At 62.5% G+C, this 19,113-nt stretch overlaps 1 protein-coding gene across 7 annotated transcripts; it reads right to left on the bottom strand.

Annotated features, from left to right (window-relative positions):
• Window positions 1–493: 493 nt before the first annotated feature.
• On the bottom strand, window positions 494–17,314 carry CAMSAP3 (calmodulin regulated spectrin associated protein family member 3). 7 transcript variants are annotated; one of them, XM_070067515.2, is made up of 19 exons: window positions 16,998–17,314; window positions 8,962–9,215; window positions 8,345–8,467; window positions 8,164–8,259; window positions 7,930–7,962; window positions 7,080–7,127; window positions 6,701–6,839; window positions 6,067–6,206; window positions 5,888–5,981; window positions 5,748–5,802; window positions 5,548–5,621; window positions 5,219–5,288; window positions 3,644–5,054; window positions 2,934–3,073; window positions 2,540–2,856; window positions 1,879–1,975; window positions 1,284–1,396; window positions 1,076–1,194; window positions 494–996 (listed from the first exon to the last, which is right to left on the bottom strand). In XM_070067515.2, the coding sequence occupies exons 1-19, from the start codon at window positions 17,143–17,145 to the stop codon at window positions 691–693; spliced, it is 3,777 nt and encodes a 1,258-aa protein (XP_069923616.2). In that variant the 5' UTR covers window positions 17,146–17,314; the 3' UTR covers window positions 494–690. The 7 variants fall into 7 exon arrangements, with proteins under 7 accessions (XP_069923616.2, XP_069923613.2, XP_089172376.1 ...); XM_070067512.2 differs by having other exon boundaries at window positions 3,644–5,105; window positions 16,998–17,312; XM_089316250.1 differs by lacking the exon at window positions 7,080–7,127 and having other exon boundaries at window positions 16,998–17,313.
• Window positions 17,315–19,113: the final 1,799 nt, after the last annotated feature.

The raw sequence follows: 19,113 nt of genomic DNA, 5'->3' as shown, positions 1-19,113 counted from the left end.
CGGGCTCTGAGCGATTAAGGGGTTTTAGGCATCAAGAGACATAATCAGATTTGTGCTTCAGGCAGGTCCCACAGGCTGCCTGCCGTGTGGGCAGAGGCAGCTGGGGGCGTGGGCGGTCAGGGTGAGCCAGCAGGACCTGGCCAGCCTGGCTCAGGGTCGCCGTGCGGGCCCCGCACACGAGACGCCCTGGTGGGTTCTCAGCTGCAGGACTCGGGAGAGAAACAGCCCTGGCTCAGGGGCAGTAATTGAACCTGGAAATCAGGACTGGCTGGCGGGGGAGACGGGCCAAGTTAGAAGTTGGCCGGGGCCCAAATGGCAGGCAGGGCCTCCGACAGCAGCCACAGTAGGAGGAAGATTAAACTGGGGGTGGGGGTGGCCGGCAGGAGGGCCGCAGACCTTGGCAGAGGCCACGCTGGGGCCCTGGAGGGGGCAGAAGAGACAGGGCTGGGGTGAGGGAGATGGGAGCCCCAGGAAGGGGTGGATACTCTGCTTCTCTTTAAATTATTTTATTCAAGAAGGGGGGGACAGACAAGGGGACCGAGCTGAGCCCTGAGTCCCTGAACCTCCCAGCTCAGCCCCCACAGCAGGACCAGACTCAGAGTTAGGGGGTGGGGGCTCCAGCCCCACCCGGACAAGGCCGGGGACAGACAGGACCCAGGAACAGCCGGACTGTCCTCCGGGAGGGCGGGGCTACTTGGGGGTGCCACCGCCCTTCTTGGGCGTGGTGGGCTTCTTGCTCTGCCAGAGGTGGCCCTGGATGGTGAAGGCATCCACGCTCATGGACATGGTCTTGGCGGGGATCTGGGTGAAGCGCTTGCGGTCCGAGTTGTACTTGTAGATGCCCTCGACCATGGCGGGCGTGACGGTGCGGGGGCCGTAGCCCGCCAGCCGCGACAGCTCCTCCGTCTCCCCCGACAGCGTGTACAGGGCTCGGAACTGGCAGCTCGAGTCGCGGAAGAGGATGAGGAAGTGGTTGGCTTTGCTCTTTTCAATTTCCTGGGCGATGCGGAGCCGGGGTCAGCGGGGCGGGGGCGGGGCCTGCCCTCCCCCTCCACCCCCACCACCGCGGGCTCACCTCGAGAATGCGGTTTTTCTGCGGTTCGTTCACCTTCCCCGCCAGGCAGCAATGCGACAGGGCGTTGTGGATGATAAACTTGTTGGACTTGGCGCTAGGCTCCTTGTACAGCCGAGGACCTAGGGGTCGGGGCGGTCAGCGAGGGTGGGCGGCGCCAGGCGAGGGCGCTGTGCGTGCGTGCGTGCGTGCGTCCCCCGGCCCCGCTTACCTGTGTACTCGGGCACCGAGGCGGGCGAGGATGCGTTGCTGCCGTTCTCCCAGTCCCGATCCCGGCTGCCGGGCAGACGGCTCGGGGACATGAGGCCGGACGGCGACGGGGCCCTGCGTGTGGAAGGCGTGGGATGGAGCTGGGGTCGGCGTGGGGAAGCCGCCAGCAGGCAGAGGGACCCGCCCGGCTCACTGCGGCACAGGCGCTCCCCAGAGTCGCCGCATCCTCTCATCCCCTAACCTGGACACTCAGGTCCACTCGTGCACACACGCCCCTCCCTGTCAGGGGCCCATGCATGAGTACTTCAAGAAATTCATGGAAAATGTATTATGAAAGAAACTACATGGGTTTTTTTTGTACCAAAATAAGCTTTTCTTTTGAGAGACAGAGCCCCTTTTTGCTGGCTCATTCCTCAAGTGCCCACAGCGCATTAGCAGGAAGCTGGAGTCAGGCGCCAGACACTCCCAACGTGGGGCTGGGGGTCCTGACCACCAGGCTAAACACAAGCTTGCACAGTGGCCTGGCTGCTCACAGGAGCTGTACCCTACCCGAGGTTCCTACAGATGCACACCCCCTCACAGGCCCTGGAACTCACCGAGATGGCCTCTTCACACCAAGGTTGTTGGAGGCCTCGTTGGCCACGGTGGACAGGGACAGGGTGGACTGGGAGTAGACTTTGCTGAGCCGCGAACCTGAGAACAGGAGGAATCAGACCCCTGAAGCCCTCTCACTGCCACAAGTACCCCGAGGGGCCCTGGCCTAGCAAGCAGGCTGTAGCTGGAACCTGCCCAGGTCCCCTCCCTCCTCCACAGCCCATGAGAGCCTGACCTACATAGCTGCTATGGGGAAGGGGGAGAGTGTTCCCAGCTGCCCACAACAGCTGGGGCCAGGCTGGGAACTCAGCCCTGGTCCCCCACATGGGTGGCGGGAACCCCAGTATTTGAGCCATCACCACGGCCTGTGTGCACTAGCAGGAAGCCAGAGTCGGGAGCTGGAGCCAGGAACCAAGCCCAGCCCCCTGATGTGGCATACAGGCACCCTAACTAGCGATTGCTCTGCCCCCAGCCCTGGAGGAGGGGGCTTCAGCCAGCAGCACTGGGCCAGCCCCCACAGGCAGCATCTCACCCCCTGACACCCCCAAGCCTGCCTCAGCCATCTGGCCACAGGGGTGTGACCCCTCTACCCCACTCACGGTAGGCCCCCACATCCCTATGGCATCCCCTCCCCAGCAGGCCCCACCCCCACAGGCTCCTCACCCAGCAGGCCGCGGGCCGGGCTTCTCGCCAGAGCCGAGTCATCACAGCAACCGGAGCGTGGCCGGGGGGCCCTCCGCCCGCCCCGGCCCGGGCCCCCGCTCCCCGCAGCCCGGGGCCGCAGCACCTTGTCCAGGTCGTCCATCAGCTTCAGCTGGGCCCGGCGTTCGTACTCGAGCCGTGTGAAGTCCCCCCGCCGGGGACCCACCTCCTCTTCGGCAGGAGCCCGGGCGGCGGGGGCCGGGGTTGCTGCTACTGCTGGGGCCGCAGCAGGTGCAGGGGCAGCAGGGGCTGGGCTAGGAGCCTCCTCCTGGGCCAGCCTGCAGACAGAGGGGAGGGGGCAGTCAGAGGAAGGCGTGGGGTGGCGGGACAAGGGCCGGCCTCGGGGCCACCTCACCTGGCAGCCTCCTCCCTCCGCTGCTCCTTCTCCGCCTCCTGCCACTGCTTGCGCCGCTTGGCCTCCTCGGCCCGCCGCTGCTGCCGCTCCAGCAGGCTGGCCCGCTTCTGGGCCATCTCGTCCTCGGGCTTGTCTTCATCCTGGGGCACACACCCAGTGCAGCTGGCCACCCCTCCCCGACCTCCCGCCCGCCCCAGGCTGCCGGCACTTCCACCTGTCCTTTCGTCGTCCTCACTGCCCTGAAGGCACCGAGTGGGCACCTGCTCTCTGCACAGCCCTGAGCTGGGGTGGCCGCGACAGGGCTAGGGGGAATGGTGCACAGTGGCCAGGGAGTGGAGAGAAGGCAACAGGCGCCAGCTGGGGCTGAGAGATGATGGTGGCCCAAGCTGAGGGTGCCAAGAGGAGGGAGTACAGCCAGACCCCAGTGGGTCAGGGTCAGGATGGGGAACTGGCCTTGCTGGGGGAAGGAGAGTGGGGGAGAAGATGCCGTGTTTGCCTGCCCCCACCTCCTGTCTGTCTACCTATCTACTATGTTTCTGTCTGTCCACCATCCATCCCATCTATCTGGCCACCTACCACTGTCGGTCCCCACAGCTGGCTACCCATCCACCCACCCATCCACCGTTTGTTCACCCATCCACCACTGAGCTGCCTCCTGTCCTTCCATCTGCCCACCTGTCCCCTCCCACTCTGGCTTAGGTGACGCTCACCTTATAGAAAAATCCGAGCCCTGCCCGGGGCTCGCCCTCGGAGGACGCCTCTTCTTCTAAGGAGTCCTCAGCTCCAGGGGGACTCCCGTCTCCCTCCTCCTCGGCGGCGGGCTCTCCCAGGCTGCCCAGGGGGATCTCGATGAGGCCAGGCCGGGCCGCAGGCCCCTCGGGAGGCGACCCCTCGGCCAGGAGGATGGAGGAGCGCGTCTGCACGGGCACCTGGCTCGGCGAGAACTTGCGCAGGTGGGGGAGGCTGTCGACGTCGTGCGGCGGTGTGAGCACCCTGGTCAGGGGCGCGAGCCGCAGCTCAGCCGGCCGGGTGTGCTTCGGGCTGCGGGGCGCTGGGCTGGGGCCTGGCCCGGGGCTGCGCCGGGCAGCCGGGGCTCGCCGGGCAGGGCTGGGGGATGCAGCTTTGGGCCCCGTGGTGGGGCCAGGGATGACCCAGGCAGCAGGTGCCGGGGCAGGCACGGGGGCCTCGGGCGGGGCCAGGAGCCGCTGTTGCTGGTCTGTGAGCCTCTGCATGTCCCGCTGCAGCGAGCTCAGTGCGGCGCTCAGCTTGCTCACCGCTCGGTTGTAGTCCCCCAGCCCCTCGGGGGGCACCGGGCCCAGCTCCGGCGAGAAGGTCACTGACTTGGGCCGCGAGGACGGCTCACCCTGGCCCTCGCCTGCTGGCCGCTCGCCACCAGGGGCTGAGCTCGGCTCTGCCTCTGCCTCCGCCTCCGCCTCCGCCTCCGCCTCCCCTGCAGCCTCCCGAGGCTGCACCTGCAAGAAGGCGCTTTTTCCGAGTCGCTGGCGGTGCTTGGCGAAGATGGCCTCGATCCGGCGCTTCTGGGCCTCAATGGCCCGGCGCTTCTCCTCCAGCCGGGCTCCGAGCTCACTCATCTCAGAGCTCAGGGCCTCGGGCGCGGCGGGAGCGGGCGTGGGGGACCCCGCTCCAGCCTCCGCCTCGGCCTTCACCAGCTGTTTCTTGCGTTCGGCAAAGCTGGTCATCTTCACTTCGGAGTTGGTGGCCGCCGGGGACGAGGCTGCTGCCTTCGGCGACCCCTCAGATGGGGCTGGCGGTTTCGAGACCTCCCCTGCCAGGCAAGGGGATGGTTTCGAGGGCGTCTCGGGGTGGGGCACGTAGATGGGAGGTTTGGTGGGCCCGTCGGGCGGGTACGAGGAGGACAGCGGGGGCTTGGCTGGACCCTCGGGGGAGTGCAGGTAGAAGCTGCCGTCAGCAGCCCCATCCGGGAGCAGCCGGGGCTCGGCACTGTGGATGATCTGCAGGGCTTCCTCGATGGTGGGCAGGTCGCCGGGCTCTGGGGTCGACTGGCCAGGGGTCCGGGCCGGCGCAGGACGAGGGGGCCCCAGACTGTCTGAGCTGACGGAGCGCAGTAGCACGGGGTCTCCCATGACGACATCCACGTCGCTGTCCAGGCCAAAGGGGGTGCTGAATGACACGGCCTGGGAGAGGGGACGGCTGGGCAGCCGGAGGGAGGGGGGTCAGCCCCTAGGGCGGCCTCAGCCCTCCCGGCCCCGGCTGGCTCCACTGTCTGGGGATGGGGTAGGGGTGGGGGCTTAGGATGGGCTCACCTGAGCTGGCGGTTCCAGGCTTTGCCGAGGGCCTCCATGTGGGACATGGACGGGGAGGACTTCAGGGAGCCTGCGGTGGGGGCAGGGGGAGAGAGGGAGTGGTTACCATAGGGCTGACCTCTCCCAAGTCACTAGGCAAGTCACTGATGGGCTGATTATGGGGGCCCAATTGGCAGGAAGATGCCAGAAATGGGTGCTACGCTATACAGTGTCCCCAAGAAGTCACTGGGGAGAGTCACCCTGGGCATCCCAAGGAGACAATGTGAAGTCAGCTGGGGCATTCTTTTGGGCGGGGGTCCCCAGGGACGGAAGCCGCCACCCCCCCTCACCTGTGGATCCTCGGAGTGGAGACTGGGGGCCACCGGGTGACAGGAGCGGGTGGCGGAAGTTGAAGACGGGAGAACTGCCAGAAACTTACTTCAGCCTTGGGAGGAAGGGACCCCCCTATTTCCTCCCTCGCCCCCCCGCAGGGGGATGGAGACGAGGGTGCCCCCAAGCCCCCACCCCAGTGCCCACAGGGAGACTGTACCTGCCACCACTGGTGTTCTGAGGGGGGGAGGCCTCGGTGCCCCGGGGGGAGGCAGCTGCAGCATAGTGGGGGGGAGCAAGTCAGGCAGGCTGTGGCTCCCCACCCCCACCCCCACCCCCACCCCAGACCCCGGGGCTCACCGTGGCCATCGGGCAGGTCCTTGGCCTGCACGAAGTCAGGCTTGAGCACCTCAAAGCACATGAACATCTCAGCCAGCAGCACCACCAGGTTGACCTGGGTGGGGGCGGGGGTGGGGGCGTCAGCCGGCAGGACACACCCTGGGCGCCCCTGGGGCCCACGAGGCCGGAGCCGGCCTTACCTTGAGAGGCGGAGGTACGTACAGCAGGTCCTCGAGGGCCAGGGGGCAGCCCCGAGGGAGGCGGGAGGCACAGAAGTCCTGCACCAGCTGGAGGTTGTACAGGCTGTCGGCCACCGACATGGGGTCCTTGAGGCACACCTCTGCGGGGACAGGATGCCTGGGGCTCCTGACGCTACAGGGACCCCGAGGGACGCCACCCAGGGGAGATGCCCCTTGTGGGCCGGGCAGTGCCCGGAGCCCTTCCAAGAGGTGCAGCCTACAATGGTTCCTTAACCCTGGAACACCAGCTCGCCACCCCCCAAACTCAAAAAGCTTCTCCTGATCCCCCATCACCCTCTGGAAGGCCTAACACCCTCTCCCCTCAAAAAAAAAACCCCATTTCTTGCTTTTCCCAGGATCCTTCCCAGCTACAACGGGGACCGGCACACAGCCTGCCCTCAGTACGGAGCACAGAGAGGTTTAGACCCTCATGCAAGGTCACACAGCTCATCAGGGGACATCCTGCTGACTCCAGTAGCTACACTCATAGCCACTTGCATCCTAGGAGTCACGCTGACCTGGGGACCTGGGAACAGGTGCCTAGGGACGGACACTGAGGAGTCCCAGCTTCCCAGGAGGACGATGTCCCACTCACCCTCAAGTCGTAACAGCTGGGGACAGTAGCAGTGGATTGTGGCAGCCAGCGCAGCCCCACTGGCCAGGTCCTGGAGGCTGGTGACGGTGGGGAAGCAGGGGGCACGGCGGGCCATGGCACGGTCCTTGCGGTACCGGATCTGCAGGGCAGGAGCCAGGTCAAGTGAGCAGTCAGGCCGGCCGTGCAGGTCAGCAGTCATGCAGGCTGGGGGCGGGGGCGGGGAGGCCTGGGGTTTCCACCATGAGGGGGTGGGAAGCCAGGGGTCCCAGAGCCAGAGTGGGGGGGGCCAGCCTGGAGCAAGGAGGGGACAGCAGCGAGAGGCAGAGGCAGAGGTGTCTGCGAGCAGCCAGGCCAGCAGCGGGGGCAGGGGATACGTTACCATGGGGGGTTTGTTCCCCGACTCCTTCAAACAGAAGGCAATTGCGTGCTGGGGGAAGAGGAGCGGCCGTCAGCAGGGCGGGAGGCACGCTGACCTGCTGGGCACCCACGCCCGCGCTGGGGAAGCGGGGAGTCCTGAGCCCTGGCCGTGCAGCCCCCTGACCATGCTCTGGCCGGTGCTAGGGGCACCCCAGCTCCTCCTGGCTGTGAGGGACCCAACAGAGCAGCCTCCCATGCAGGGGGTTCTCCGCCCACAGAAGACCCAGGCCCCCCAGCTTGGCTGGAGGAAGCAGGTAGGCAGGAGAGGAGCCCCCCAACCCAGGCCCCAGGGTGGGGTGGGGGGGATGGGAAGAGGTGAGCAAAGGTGGGGTCTCATCCAGCCCCCTATCTCCCCCACTTTCCTCTGCGGTTGACGGGGAGCACAGAGAGGTTTAGACTCTATGCATGGCCACACAGCTCGTTGTGGGGATGAGGTTACAGCTTCCCAAGGGGGAATCCCCTTGGCTGTTGGGGTGTCCCGCTGGGGGGGTGCCATCTTTGTGTCTCACAGATGGGCGGGAGCTGGCACCTTCAGCCATGCTGGGGGGCTCCCCACTTTGGCTGAAGGAGATAGGCTTGGGGAACCCCAGTATCTTAGTTAACAGAGTGTGTGTTGGGGAGGGTTATCTACTCCATGGACCCTCTGGGCCTCACAGTGGGGGTCTCCTGGGGTGGGGGGGTCCCACCTCCTTTGCTCACAGCTGGGGGGAGGCAGGAGAGGGAGCAGACAGGCAGGCAGAACACAGACACACAGGGACAGACAGAGTCACGAGCAGGACAGGCAGACGGGGCAGACAGGGAGCCCCACTTACAGGAACCAGCTTCCAGTACCAGCGCGTGGGGCACTGATGCCAGACAGGCAGAGAGGAGAGGAGCAGGGGCCGGCGCGGGGCAGAGGGCAGAGCCAGAGAGAGACAGAGAGAGAGAGAGGGGCGAGTCACCTCCAGCCCCCCACCACGTCAGGAACGCCGCAAGGCCCAGCCAGCTCCCACCGCCCGGCAGGCCCCGCGCCCACCCTGTGGTCCCTCCGCACGCCCGGGCCTCACCGAGGGCTGCGCCGGGGCCGCACCGTCCGCGGGGGGTGCGGGCGATGCCCGCTGTGCCGCCTCCTGCTCTGTCTTCTCCTGTAGCCGCCGCACGGTCTTGGGGGACGGGTAGGGGAAGAGGTCAGCGCACTGGTCCCAGGGCCATTCCGGGCCCCGCACCCCAGCCTCATGCCCTACCTACCGTGTCCACCCAGAAAAGCAGCTTGTGCTCCAAGCTGGTCACTGCCAAGGGCCCTGGCAGCGTCTTTGTCCACTCAAAGGCAAAGGCCACCATGAGGGCATCGATGACGGCCAAGTGGGCGCCCTGTGGGAAAATGGCTATAGCGTGAGACCCAGGGGCGGGGTGTAAAAGCCCTCGTGGTGGGAGGGGCTGAGGGGGTGGGGCCAGGGTTAGTGGGTGGGGTCGTAGGGTAAGGGACCCGAACAGGGGGGTCTTAGATGGGCTGTAATGGCCCAGAGGTTGTGCTGGGTCATGAGGGCCAAAGGACCCCCATCAGAACAAAGGACCAGTCAAGGCAGGAGAACCTTGAGGGAGGAGCCAGGATTGGTGGGAGGAGTGAGGGCTGGGGGGTGGGGCTTGCAGGGAGGAGTCAGGGCTGCTGGGCAGGGCTTGAGAGGAAGGCCAAGGCTGGTGTGGGAGGGACCTGTGGGGAGGAGCCAGGCCGGGTGGGTGGGCTTGAGGGGAAGAGGCTGCTGCTGGGAGGAGCTTGGTGGGGAGTGGCCAGGTCTGGTAGGTGGGGCTTGCAGGCAGAGGCCAAGCCCGCTGGGCAGGGCCTGATGGGCAGGGGTGGGAGCTACCATGAGAATGGGCTGGTGCCTCAGGTCCGCCTCCCGCACGGGGCGCTCCGGCAGCGCGGGCACCGTGCCCCTTCGTGCCAGCAGGGCCAGCAGCGCCGAGGGGCTGGGGGGCGTCTCGAGCTGCGGCAGCGCCTGTCGCCAGGCCCGGCAGTAGAGCTCGGCCGAGAGCAGCAGCCGCGTCACGGGGGGCTTCACGTGCTCCTGCGCGTACTGGTCAGTGTAGAAGGGCTCCCACAGCTCCGGGGGCACGTGCTCTGCAGGGGCGTGGGGGGACACGGGGGTCAGGGCCGCCACCCACACACACACACACACACACCCCATCCCATGAAGGCGCCGGGAGGGAGCACAGGGCAGGCGAGGTGTGGCCAGGCAGGGAGGAGCCTGCAGGTACCAGGACCGGAAGTTGGGGGGCAGCACAGCGCCTCCTGGCAGGCCCCGGGGAGCAGCAGTGACCAGGGCCCTCCTGAGCTTGGAGACTTCGGGCAGGGCACACCCCTGGCAACGCCCTCTTACAGAGAAGGAATGGGACCAGCACAAGACCACACAGCTCTCGGAGGCTGGGCCTGGCACGCAAAGCCAGACCCTAAACAAATTCTCGCTCTGCTTGGAGGCTGCGGCGGAGGAGCGCAGGGGTGGTGGGCGAGGGACCAGCAGAATGCAGACCCTGTGTGTTCTGAGGTGCTTGGGGCCTGGCAGGGTCTCACAGGGAGACAGCAGGTGGGGAGGTGGAAGCCGGTCCCAGAGGCAGCCCTGAGAACTCCCATAAGACCAGGAGAGCAGGTATTCGGGATGCTGCCCGGTCTCCCACATCAGAGGGCTTGGGTTTGAGTCTGACTCCGCCGCTGCACAGCCTGGGAGGCAGCAGCGATGGCCCAAGTGCTTAGGTCCCTGCACGCACCCCCGTGGGAGACCGGGATGGAGTTCCAGGCTCCTGGCTTCAGCCTGGCCCAGCTCCAGCTGTTGCGGTCATTTTGTAGGATGAACCAGCAGATGGGGGACTCCCTGTCTCTCATTCTCCCTCTCTCTGCCTTTCAAATAAATAAGAATTAAAAAAAAAAAAAAAAAAAAAAAAAGAGGAGGAGGAGGAGGGTGGGAAAGGGCCTGCAGTTCCCCGTGGGGGAGGGGTGGGGCACAGCCACAGCTGGAAGGGATGGAGGCCACCAAGGAGGATGTGCCCCCTTCTCCCTCTCATTCCGATCAGCCCAGTTTTGTGTATTCAAGTTCTTTTTTTTTTTTTTTTTTTTTTGACAGGCAGAGTGTACAGTGAGAGAGAGAGACAGAGAGAAAGGTCTTCCTTTGCCATTGGTTCACCCTCCAATGGCCGCCGCGGCTGGTGCGCTGCGGCCGTTGCACCGCGCTGATCCGATGACAGGAGCCAGGTGCTTTTCCTGGTCTCCCATGGGGTGCAGGGCCCAAGCACTTGGGCCATCCTCCACTGTACTCCCTGGCCACAGCAGAGGGCTGGCCTGGAAGAGGGGCAACCGGGACAGAATCCGGCGCCCCGACCGGGACTAGAACCCGGTGTGCCGGCGCCGCTAGGCGGAGGATTAGCCTACTGAGCTGCGTTGCAGCGCCGGCCCTATGTATTCAAGTTCTGTGTGTGCGAAAGACTGGGGAGCGGGTCCTGGGCTTCACCATACAGGAATGCACCTCACAGAGCTCATGAACAAACGGAATGAGAAGGTAAGTTTATTTGGGGTGCAAAAAAGCATCAGGACCGGCACTGCGGCTCAGCTGACTCCTGCAGCACCAGCATCCCATGCGGGAGCGTTGGTTTGAGTCTTGTTCCACTTCCGATCCAGCTTCCCACTAACGTGCCTGGGAAGGCAGTGGAAGATGGCCCACGTGCTTGGGCCCCTGCCACTCCTTTGAGAAACCTGGAGGAAGCTCCTGGCTCCAGCCTGGCTAAGCCCTGGCCATTGTGGCCATTTGGGGTGTGAACCAGTGGATGGAGGATCTCTGTCTCTCTCAAGTAAATAATTAAAAAAAAAAAAAGTTGAAATCCATACACATGTATGGGATCTTCAAAAAGTTCACAGAAAATGCATATGGAAAACACTATGGGGCTGGCACTGTGGCTTTGTGGGTAATGCTGTTGCCTGCAGTGCCGGCATCCCATGTGGGCGCCCATTCAAGACCCGGCTGCTCCACTTCCGATTCAGCTCTCCGCTATGGCCTGGGAAAGCAGCAGAAGATGGCCCAAGGCCTTGGGCCCCTGTACCCACGTGGGAGACCTGGAGGAAGCTCCTGGCTCCTGATTGGCACAGCTCTGGTTGTTATGGCCAATTGGGGAGTGAACCAGCAGATGGAAGACAGCTTGTGCTCTCTCTCTCTCTCTCTGCCTCTCCTTCTTGGTGTAACTCTTTCAAATAAATAAATAAATCTTAAAGAAAGACAGACACTATGCCTGCATTTAAAATCTGGGGTACACAAATAAACTTGTTCTTTAATTCCATTTGTGCACGAGCTTTCTGATGTGATGAGAATGGGAGGCACAGACCAGACCCCTCCCAGTCATCCCTCCCCAAAGCCAGCTTTCCAGAGACGCCTGGCCAGGGAGGATGCAAGCTCCTTGCTTTCCATTCCTTCCTGTGCTGACCCCTTCCCCACCCCGTACAACCACACTTGACCTTCCCACCTACTGCCCCACTCTGTGTTGGGTGCCCTTCTCTCTCCCTGAAGCCCCTGGAAAGGATAGGTGTGGTGTAGCAGTGAGGCAGCTGCCTGCGATGCCAGCATCCCACGCGAGTGTGGGTTCGAGTCTCAGCTGCTCTGCTTCTGATCCAGCTCCCTGCTAACGCAGCTTGGAAAGGAGCTGAAGATGGCTGGAGTACTTGGGTCCCTGCACCCATGTGGGAGACTGGGATGAAGTTCCTGGCTCCTGGCTTCAGCCTGGCCCAGCCCTGCGCATTGCAGCCATTTGGGGACAGAACCAGAGGATGGGAGACTGTCTCTCTCTCTCTGTCACTGTGCCTTTCAAATGAATAAATAATTTTTTGACTTTTTATTTTTTTAGGGCTCTTTATTTGAGAGGCAGTTACAGACAGAAAGAGGGAAAGACAGAGAGAGAGGTCTCCCACCCGCTGGTTCACTCCCCAAATGGCTGCTATGGCCAGAGCTCGGCCAAAGCTACAGCCAGGAGCTTCTTCCAGGTCTCCCAGATGGGTGCAGGGGCCCAAGCACATGGATCATCCTCCACTGCTTTCCCAGGTGCATTAGTAGGGAGCTGGATTAGAAGTGGAGCAGCCGGGGCTCAAACTGCCACCTATTCGGGGTTCCAGTGCCTCAGGGAGAGGCTTAACCTACTACGCCACAGTGCCAACCCCCAAATAAGTAAATCTTAAAAAAAAAAAAAAAAAAAAAAAAAGCAAGGAGGAGGCTGGCATAGTGGGTAGAGCTGCCGCTTGCAACGCCGGCATCCCAGATGGGCACAGTTCATGTGCCAGCTGCTCTACTTCTGATCCAGTTCCCTGTTAATGTGGCTGAGAAAGTGGCTGAAGATGGCCCAAGTTCTTGGGTCTGGGCACCCACATGGGAGATGAAGCTCCGGGCCTCAGCCTGGCCCAGCGCCACCCCTCCCAGGCCATTTGGGGGGGTGAACCAGCAGATTCCGGTTTCTGTCTCACTCCCCCCACCCCCAATGCTGCCTTTCAAATACAAATAAATCTTTTAAAAAGCCAGCAGGCAAAGGGATTTCCAGCCAGCTTACTCGGGCCTCCTGCCTGCCCTGGCCTCTGCCCTCATTGTTCCAGGCCTCACCAAGGCAGGCAGCCCCCATGAGGCTCACCTGTGGGCCGGTAGCTCACTCAGGCTCTCTGTCCAGCACCTCCTCCTTCCAGAACCCTTTCCCCCCAGGGGTCTCCGCATTAATAGACATGCCCGCCCCACCATGGCTCCCATGGCCATCTGAGGATGGCCTCTCGCTGCAGCCCAGGCCCTCCTCACCCACCAGCCTCAGCATGCTGCTCCAAACCTGTTCCCCACCCTAATCCCATCCCTCCTTGACGGCCTCAACCTGAATCCAATCAGCCAATCAGGTGGTCTCAGGCTGCAGCCTCCCAAATCCAGCCCCTTCCCCATCTTTCCTCAATCCTGGGCACTCCCTGCTCCCATCATCAAACTCGAGCAAGTGTCTCCCCTACAGGACTTGTCAGAGCCTTGAGCCGGAGCCATTGATCCCAGATGCTTCTCAAACACTAATTCTTTTTAAAGATTGTATTGGGGCCGGCGCTGTGGTGTAGCGGGTAAAACCACTGACTGCAGCGCCAGCATCCCATATGGACAAGTCTCTGCTGTTCCACTTCCGATCCAGCTCTCTGCTATGACCTGGGAAAGCAGTAGAAGGTGGCCCAAGTGCTTGGGCCCCTGCACCTGCATGGGAGACCTAGAAGAAGCTCCTGACTCCGGATCAGGTGCAGCTCCGGCTGTTGTGGCCAACTGGGGAGAGAACCAGCAGATGGAAGATCTCCCTCTCTCTCTCTCTCTCTCTCTCTCTCTCTCTCTCTCTCTGCCTCTCTGTAACTCTGACTTTCAAGTAAACAAATAAAATATTTTTTTAAAAAAATTGTATTTATTTATTTGAAAGAGTTCCGAAGAAGGAGAGAGAGAGAGAACTATCTTCCATCTGCTGGTTCACTCCCCAAAAGGCCACAATGGCCAGGACTGGGCCAGGATGAAACCAGGAGCCAGGCGCTTCATCCAGGCTTCCCACTTGGGTGCAGGGGCCCAAGGACTTGGGCCATTTTCTGATGCTTTCCCAGGTGCCTCAGCAGGGAGCCAGATGGGAAGTGAAGCACTGGGACTCGTAACAGTGCCCATATGGGACACGGGCCCACCCGCTGCGCCACAGCGGCAGCCCCTGGAGCACTCATTCTACACCTGTGCTGCCCGCCATGGCGGCACCGGCAGTGGGCTGAATGGTTCTTTGTCCTGTGTGGCGTGGGATCTGTAGCAGACTCCTTCCAGGAGTGACAGCCAAGAATGTCTGCAGACGCTGCCAATGTTCTGCTAAGGAGCAAAATCGTGGCCAGCTGGGAAGCCAGGGCCTGCACCGTGAATGTGCCGCAAGCACCTTCCACGTGGCAATGCTGTCCCAGAGAGGCGTGACACAGGCCGTCGCTGTGGGGCTGCTTGTGACACTGTGCCACACCCGAGTCCTGGCTGCTGTTTCCGATCCAGCTCCCTGCTATGCACCTGAGAAAGCAGCGGAAGATGCCCCAAGTGCCTGGGGCCTTGCCACCCCTGTGGGAGACCCGGATGGAGCTCCTGGCTCCTGACTTTGGCCCGGCTAAGCCCCTGCCATTGCAGCCATCTGGGGAGTGAACCAGCAGATAAAAGTTCTCTCTCTGTCACCCAGCCTTTCAAATAAGTAAAAATAAATCTTGAAAAAGATAAATTTACTTGGGTGCAAAATAAAAAAGTTGAAATCGTGCAGAGTTTTGTCTTAACTTTCCATGAAAGTTTGCAAGATCCTTCCATGCACGGATTTGAAATGTTTTTGCGCCAAAGCAAATTTTTATCTTTTAATGCCATTTTCCATGAACTTTTTGAAGTACCCTCGTACTCTGTGTTCCCAGTGCATCTCAATCAAGACCCACCACGTCTCAAGTGCTCGGCGGTCACCCGTGGCCAGGGGCTGCTCTCGTGGTCGGCACAGCTGTACCCACTTATTTATACCACGATCCATGCATTGGCTCATCGACTCCTTGCAACACATATACCCATTGCACGGATGAGAAAAACAAGACCCAGAGAGCTCACTTGCCCACAATTCCACAGCTAATAAACCTGGTGTTCCCTCACACTTCACACTGATGTGCAAGTCTCTCCCAAACTTGCATACCAAGAAACACATTTTCTCAAAAACAAACCTTATCTTCTGATAAGCCCACCTTATCTCTGAGCCACCAGCCTGCATTCCTGCTCCGCCCCTTCACACCTGCGCCTGGGGGCCACGGGATCCACCCCTTCTCCCGGGATCCACCCCTTCTCCCAGCTGGGTGGCCGCACAGGTCTGATCTTGTCAGTCCCCAGGAATCATCTGTGGCTGCCTAGTGCCCTCAGATCCCCGCCCACCCTCGGCCTCCTGGAATGTCACCAGCGTCACCAGCCTGTTCCCTCCACGTGCATGTCCTCCTGAAGGCTCCCCGGAGGGCCCACGCCCCCTTGCCTCGGCACACAGGGTCTCCTCCCCCTGCCAACGCCTACCCCACAGCGCAAACCTTCTCTTCCATCCTGCCCAAAATGCAGGGACCTCCTGGCCCAGGCCCGGCTGCTGCCGCCTCCATATCACAGACCTTATCACTCTAAGCAGGGATGATCCGGTTTCATGCCCATCCCCCTCCAGCCCTGGCCGCAGCTGCCCCCGCCCCCCAACATCCTCGGCACCTGGCACCTGATAGTCACAGATGGAGAGTCCAGGAGTTGGCCAATCTAGCAGGGGTTCTGCTCCTTTGAGCCATCTCCCTGCTTAAGGCAGGCAGGTGGGGGCCGGACTGAACTCAACTCTCAGGGTCGTAAGTGTTGGATGCCGGGCCAGTGAGACCAGAACTGGTCAATCAGGGCATCAGGATCTCATCCACACCCCCTGGGGAGACTTCACTTTCCTTTCTGTAGAATGGAACAGTAATCGGATGCCACCATCAATTGCCCCAGTGTCTGTCCAACATGCACCCTGTGCCAGCTGGCAGTTTGAAGACACTGGGGGTCAGTACCTGCTGCAGCCCCTCCCAGCAACCATGCAAGGAAGGTGCTGGGGTCTCCTGACCTGGTGGGGGGGAGACCCACAAATATTTGTGAGATGGATCAATTACAGAAGCTCAGAGAATGAGGGTAATAGTTCGGCCATGTGCCCGTGGAACCTGGGACTGGAACTCGAAATTCTGACCCAAAGTGGAGCTTTCTGTGGCCTCCTAACATCCAATGTCAGGGCCACAGGCAGTCCTGGGCACCCCCACCACCACCCAGTTTCTTCCTCAAAGCCGATGGCAGAGTGTGGAAGGGACCAGAGACATCGGGAGAAAGCAAGAGGAAAAAGGCAGGCCAGGGCGGAACCACCAAACGGACAGCTGTCTCCGAGACCCACACCCAGAACAGGTTGATCGGGCGGCCACCAAGAGGGGGATGGGCCGTGCCCAGCTGCTGCCAAGGGGGCAGGACCAGAGGGAGAGCAAGGCGTCCCCCAGGCTCCCAGGAAGGCCCAGACCTTAATTAACCCGTCTTCCCCAAGGCCAGGCCCCAGCTTCCAGGCTCTGGCCTGGGGCGGTGGAAGCAGGGACCCAGCAGGGCACGGCCTCTCGTGCTGGGGACCCACCACGCATCCCTTCCCCCCCCCCCCCAAGAATTGCGGCGCTAGGGGAGAGGGCGGAGGATGGGGGCCCCCACCCCGGGCATTCGTGTCCCTTCTCCTGGGCTCGCCTGCTCCTCGGTCCATTGGAGCAAAATACTCATAGTGCCGGCCGGGCTCGCGGGGGCGAAAGATGGGGACTCCCGGGCCGCCGCCCGCAGCGCGGCAGAACGACGCGTGTGCGTGTGTGTGTGTGTGTGTGTGTGTGTGTCGGGGCGGGGGGCGTGCGGCGCCGTGGAAGAGACTGGGGCCAGGCACCGGAGGCCAGGAGGAAGGGTCCTCGCGGGCGCGTGATGGGAGCGTGCAAAGGGGGAGGGGGCGTGCAGGGGAAGGCCCTGGGGGTGACTAGGGGTGGGGGTGGGAGGCAGCAACCGAGGCCCTTGCCCGGAGACCCCACCCGGGCCGCAGACCCCGCCCCGCTCACCTGGGGATCCAGACCCCCGAGTCCCCGCACGGAACTGGGCCGCCGGCCCCACCCCCAACGGCGCTCCCGAAGCCGGGCGGGCAAAGTCCACCTCCGGGGCCGAGCAGGAAGCCCGGAGGCCCGGCGCGGAGGAGCCCGGGCCCGGAGACCCCCGGCGGCCCGGGCCATTGTTCCCACGGCCCTGGCCTCCCAGGCCCGGCGCCCCGCCCCCCGCACCTGCCGCGCCTGGCCCGCCGCGCCCCCCACCCCCACCCCCGGACCCGGTACCTGCGCCCCCGAACGCGGCCCGCAGCACCCACGCCAGGCTCGCCGCCGCCTTGGCCCGCGAGAAATCGTACTGGTCCAGCGACTTGATCTCGGGCACCAGGAAGGTCCTCCGCAGCGGCCCGGGCCCGGGGGGCGCCGCCTCCACCATGGCGGCGCCGGGGCTGCGGGCGCCGGCTCCGCGCTCGGACTGGGCTGGGCTGCGCCGCGCCGCGCTCGCGCCCCTGCCGGGCCCGCCGCCGATGCCGCCGCCACCGCCGCCGCTGGGGCTGGTGAGCCAGGTGCGGCCGCTTGCGCCGGCGCCGCTGCGTCGGCCCCGCCCCGGGGGCGGAGCCCAGGTGCACCCCGCCCCTACGACCCGGACCCGGACCTCGGGCAGGCGCCCCGTCCTGGCCTGGCCCCGGAGCCACGGGGGTGCCCCGGGCAGTGCGGTCTAGGGCTGCGGTGCTGGCGAGGGGTGGGGGCGCTGCGGAAGCGCGCGCGCGCGCGAGTGTGTGCGGGTGTGTGCGCGCGCACAGGGGGCCCAGGGGAGATTTGGGGACCCTCGGGTTTGTGGCCAGGAGTGCGGGACCCCACCTGCACCAGGTTTGTCACGTGCTGGCCTGGCCTGCACGCGGCAAGCACGTGGTGCACCTGTTTCTGGGTGTTCGTGAGGGCACATGGTCGCATGCCTCCCTGCCTCTGTGTCTGAATTATTTGGGTGGCGCCCTCAAGTACACGAGGGTATCTGTGGGCTTTCAAAATTTCGGGGCCACCTAAATAAATTTATCTTGTCATTCTGTTGTCCACGAACTTCCAGAAAGCCTTGCTGTATCTTCAAATGAATGTGTGTGTGTGTGTGTGCACGCACATAGGTTTTTTTGTTTTTTTTTTTTTTTTTTTTAAATTATCTTCATGTATTTGAAAGGCAGAAAACCAAGAGATCTTGCATCTGCTGGCTCATTCCCCAAATGACTTCAAACAGCCAGGGCTCGGCAAGGCCAAAGTCAGGAGCTGGGAATTCAATCCAGGTCTCCCACCGGAGTGGCAGGGACTCAAGTACTTGAGCCATCATCTGCTGCTTTCCAGGGTGTGCAATGACAGGAAGCTGGACTAGGGAGCAGAGCCGGGACTCGAACCCAGGCACTGTGATGTGGGATGCCGGTGTCCCAGGTGGTATCTTAAGCATTGCACCAAACACCTGCCCCAAGGACATCTCTTAATTCCCTTTTGTGTCAACTTTTGGAAGCATCCTCATCTCTCTGGGTATGAATGTGGCAACATGTATCTGAGGGTGTGTGCGTGCGTGTTCAGTGCGTGTTGTGTGTGGGTGTAGGTGTCTCTATCCCGAGGGTGCACGTGAGGGCCTCTCAGTTTCGTGGGTGAGAGGAATGCTCATATCTGTGCCTCTGAAGGTACCTGGACGCCCCAGGGGGTGCGGCTGACATCCAGCTGTGTATTTATGGGGGGTGTGGTTTGTGGCTGTGCCTGGGTTATGTTTACAAATGCCCGCGTGTGTATGTGCGGTGTCTGCCATATTTGTTGAGGGAGGGCTCTGATTGTGCATAGGTGTGTCTGTGTGTGGATGTGTGCAGGCACGGGGCTTTGTGTGGGCGTGTGTATGTGCATCTCTGTGCATGTCCGAGTACGGTCCACTCTCTGTGGCCATCAATTCTGCTCCTGCAGGAATCAGCCACCCTCAGGATGGAGAATATTCGGGATGGGAGTTGGGGGGAGGAACGGTGTCTGTCCTGAACAAATCCCACCTCTTTCAGCTGTTTGTATAGCACTGGCATTGCACGAATGACTGCACGCGATCTTCCAGAGGTGATTCGAGGGCTACAGGGTGTGTGTGGGCAGGGGCCATGCAAATAGCACGCTGTTCTCTGTCAGGGCATCTTCTGAGGTCCTGGAGCCAGTCCCCCTTCCCGATTGGTTCCTGTGCCTACAGAGGCACGGGGGAGGGGCTTCGAAACACTCGAGGGGGGAAGACGCACTGCAAAGAGAAGTTGACTTGGGTGCGCAAAGTTTTGAAATCCACGCATGGGCTTTCCAGCACACGCATCCCCCGTGAACAGTGTGCCAGGGATTTGTGAGTCCGGGTACGTGATATTGAGGCTGAGGTTGTGCAACCCTGAGA

This window comes from Oryctolagus cuniculus, chromosome 16, assembly GCF_051225735.1.
Source record: "Oryctolagus cuniculus isolate XC-2025 breed Fujian yellow rabbit chromosome 16, ASM5122573v1, whole genome shotgun sequence".
NCBI lineage: Eukaryota > Metazoa > Chordata > Mammalia > Lagomorpha > Leporidae > Oryctolagus > Oryctolagus cuniculus.
The sequence above is the reverse complement of the archived record's forward strand: the minus strand, read 5'-3'. Positions and strand labels throughout refer to the sequence as shown.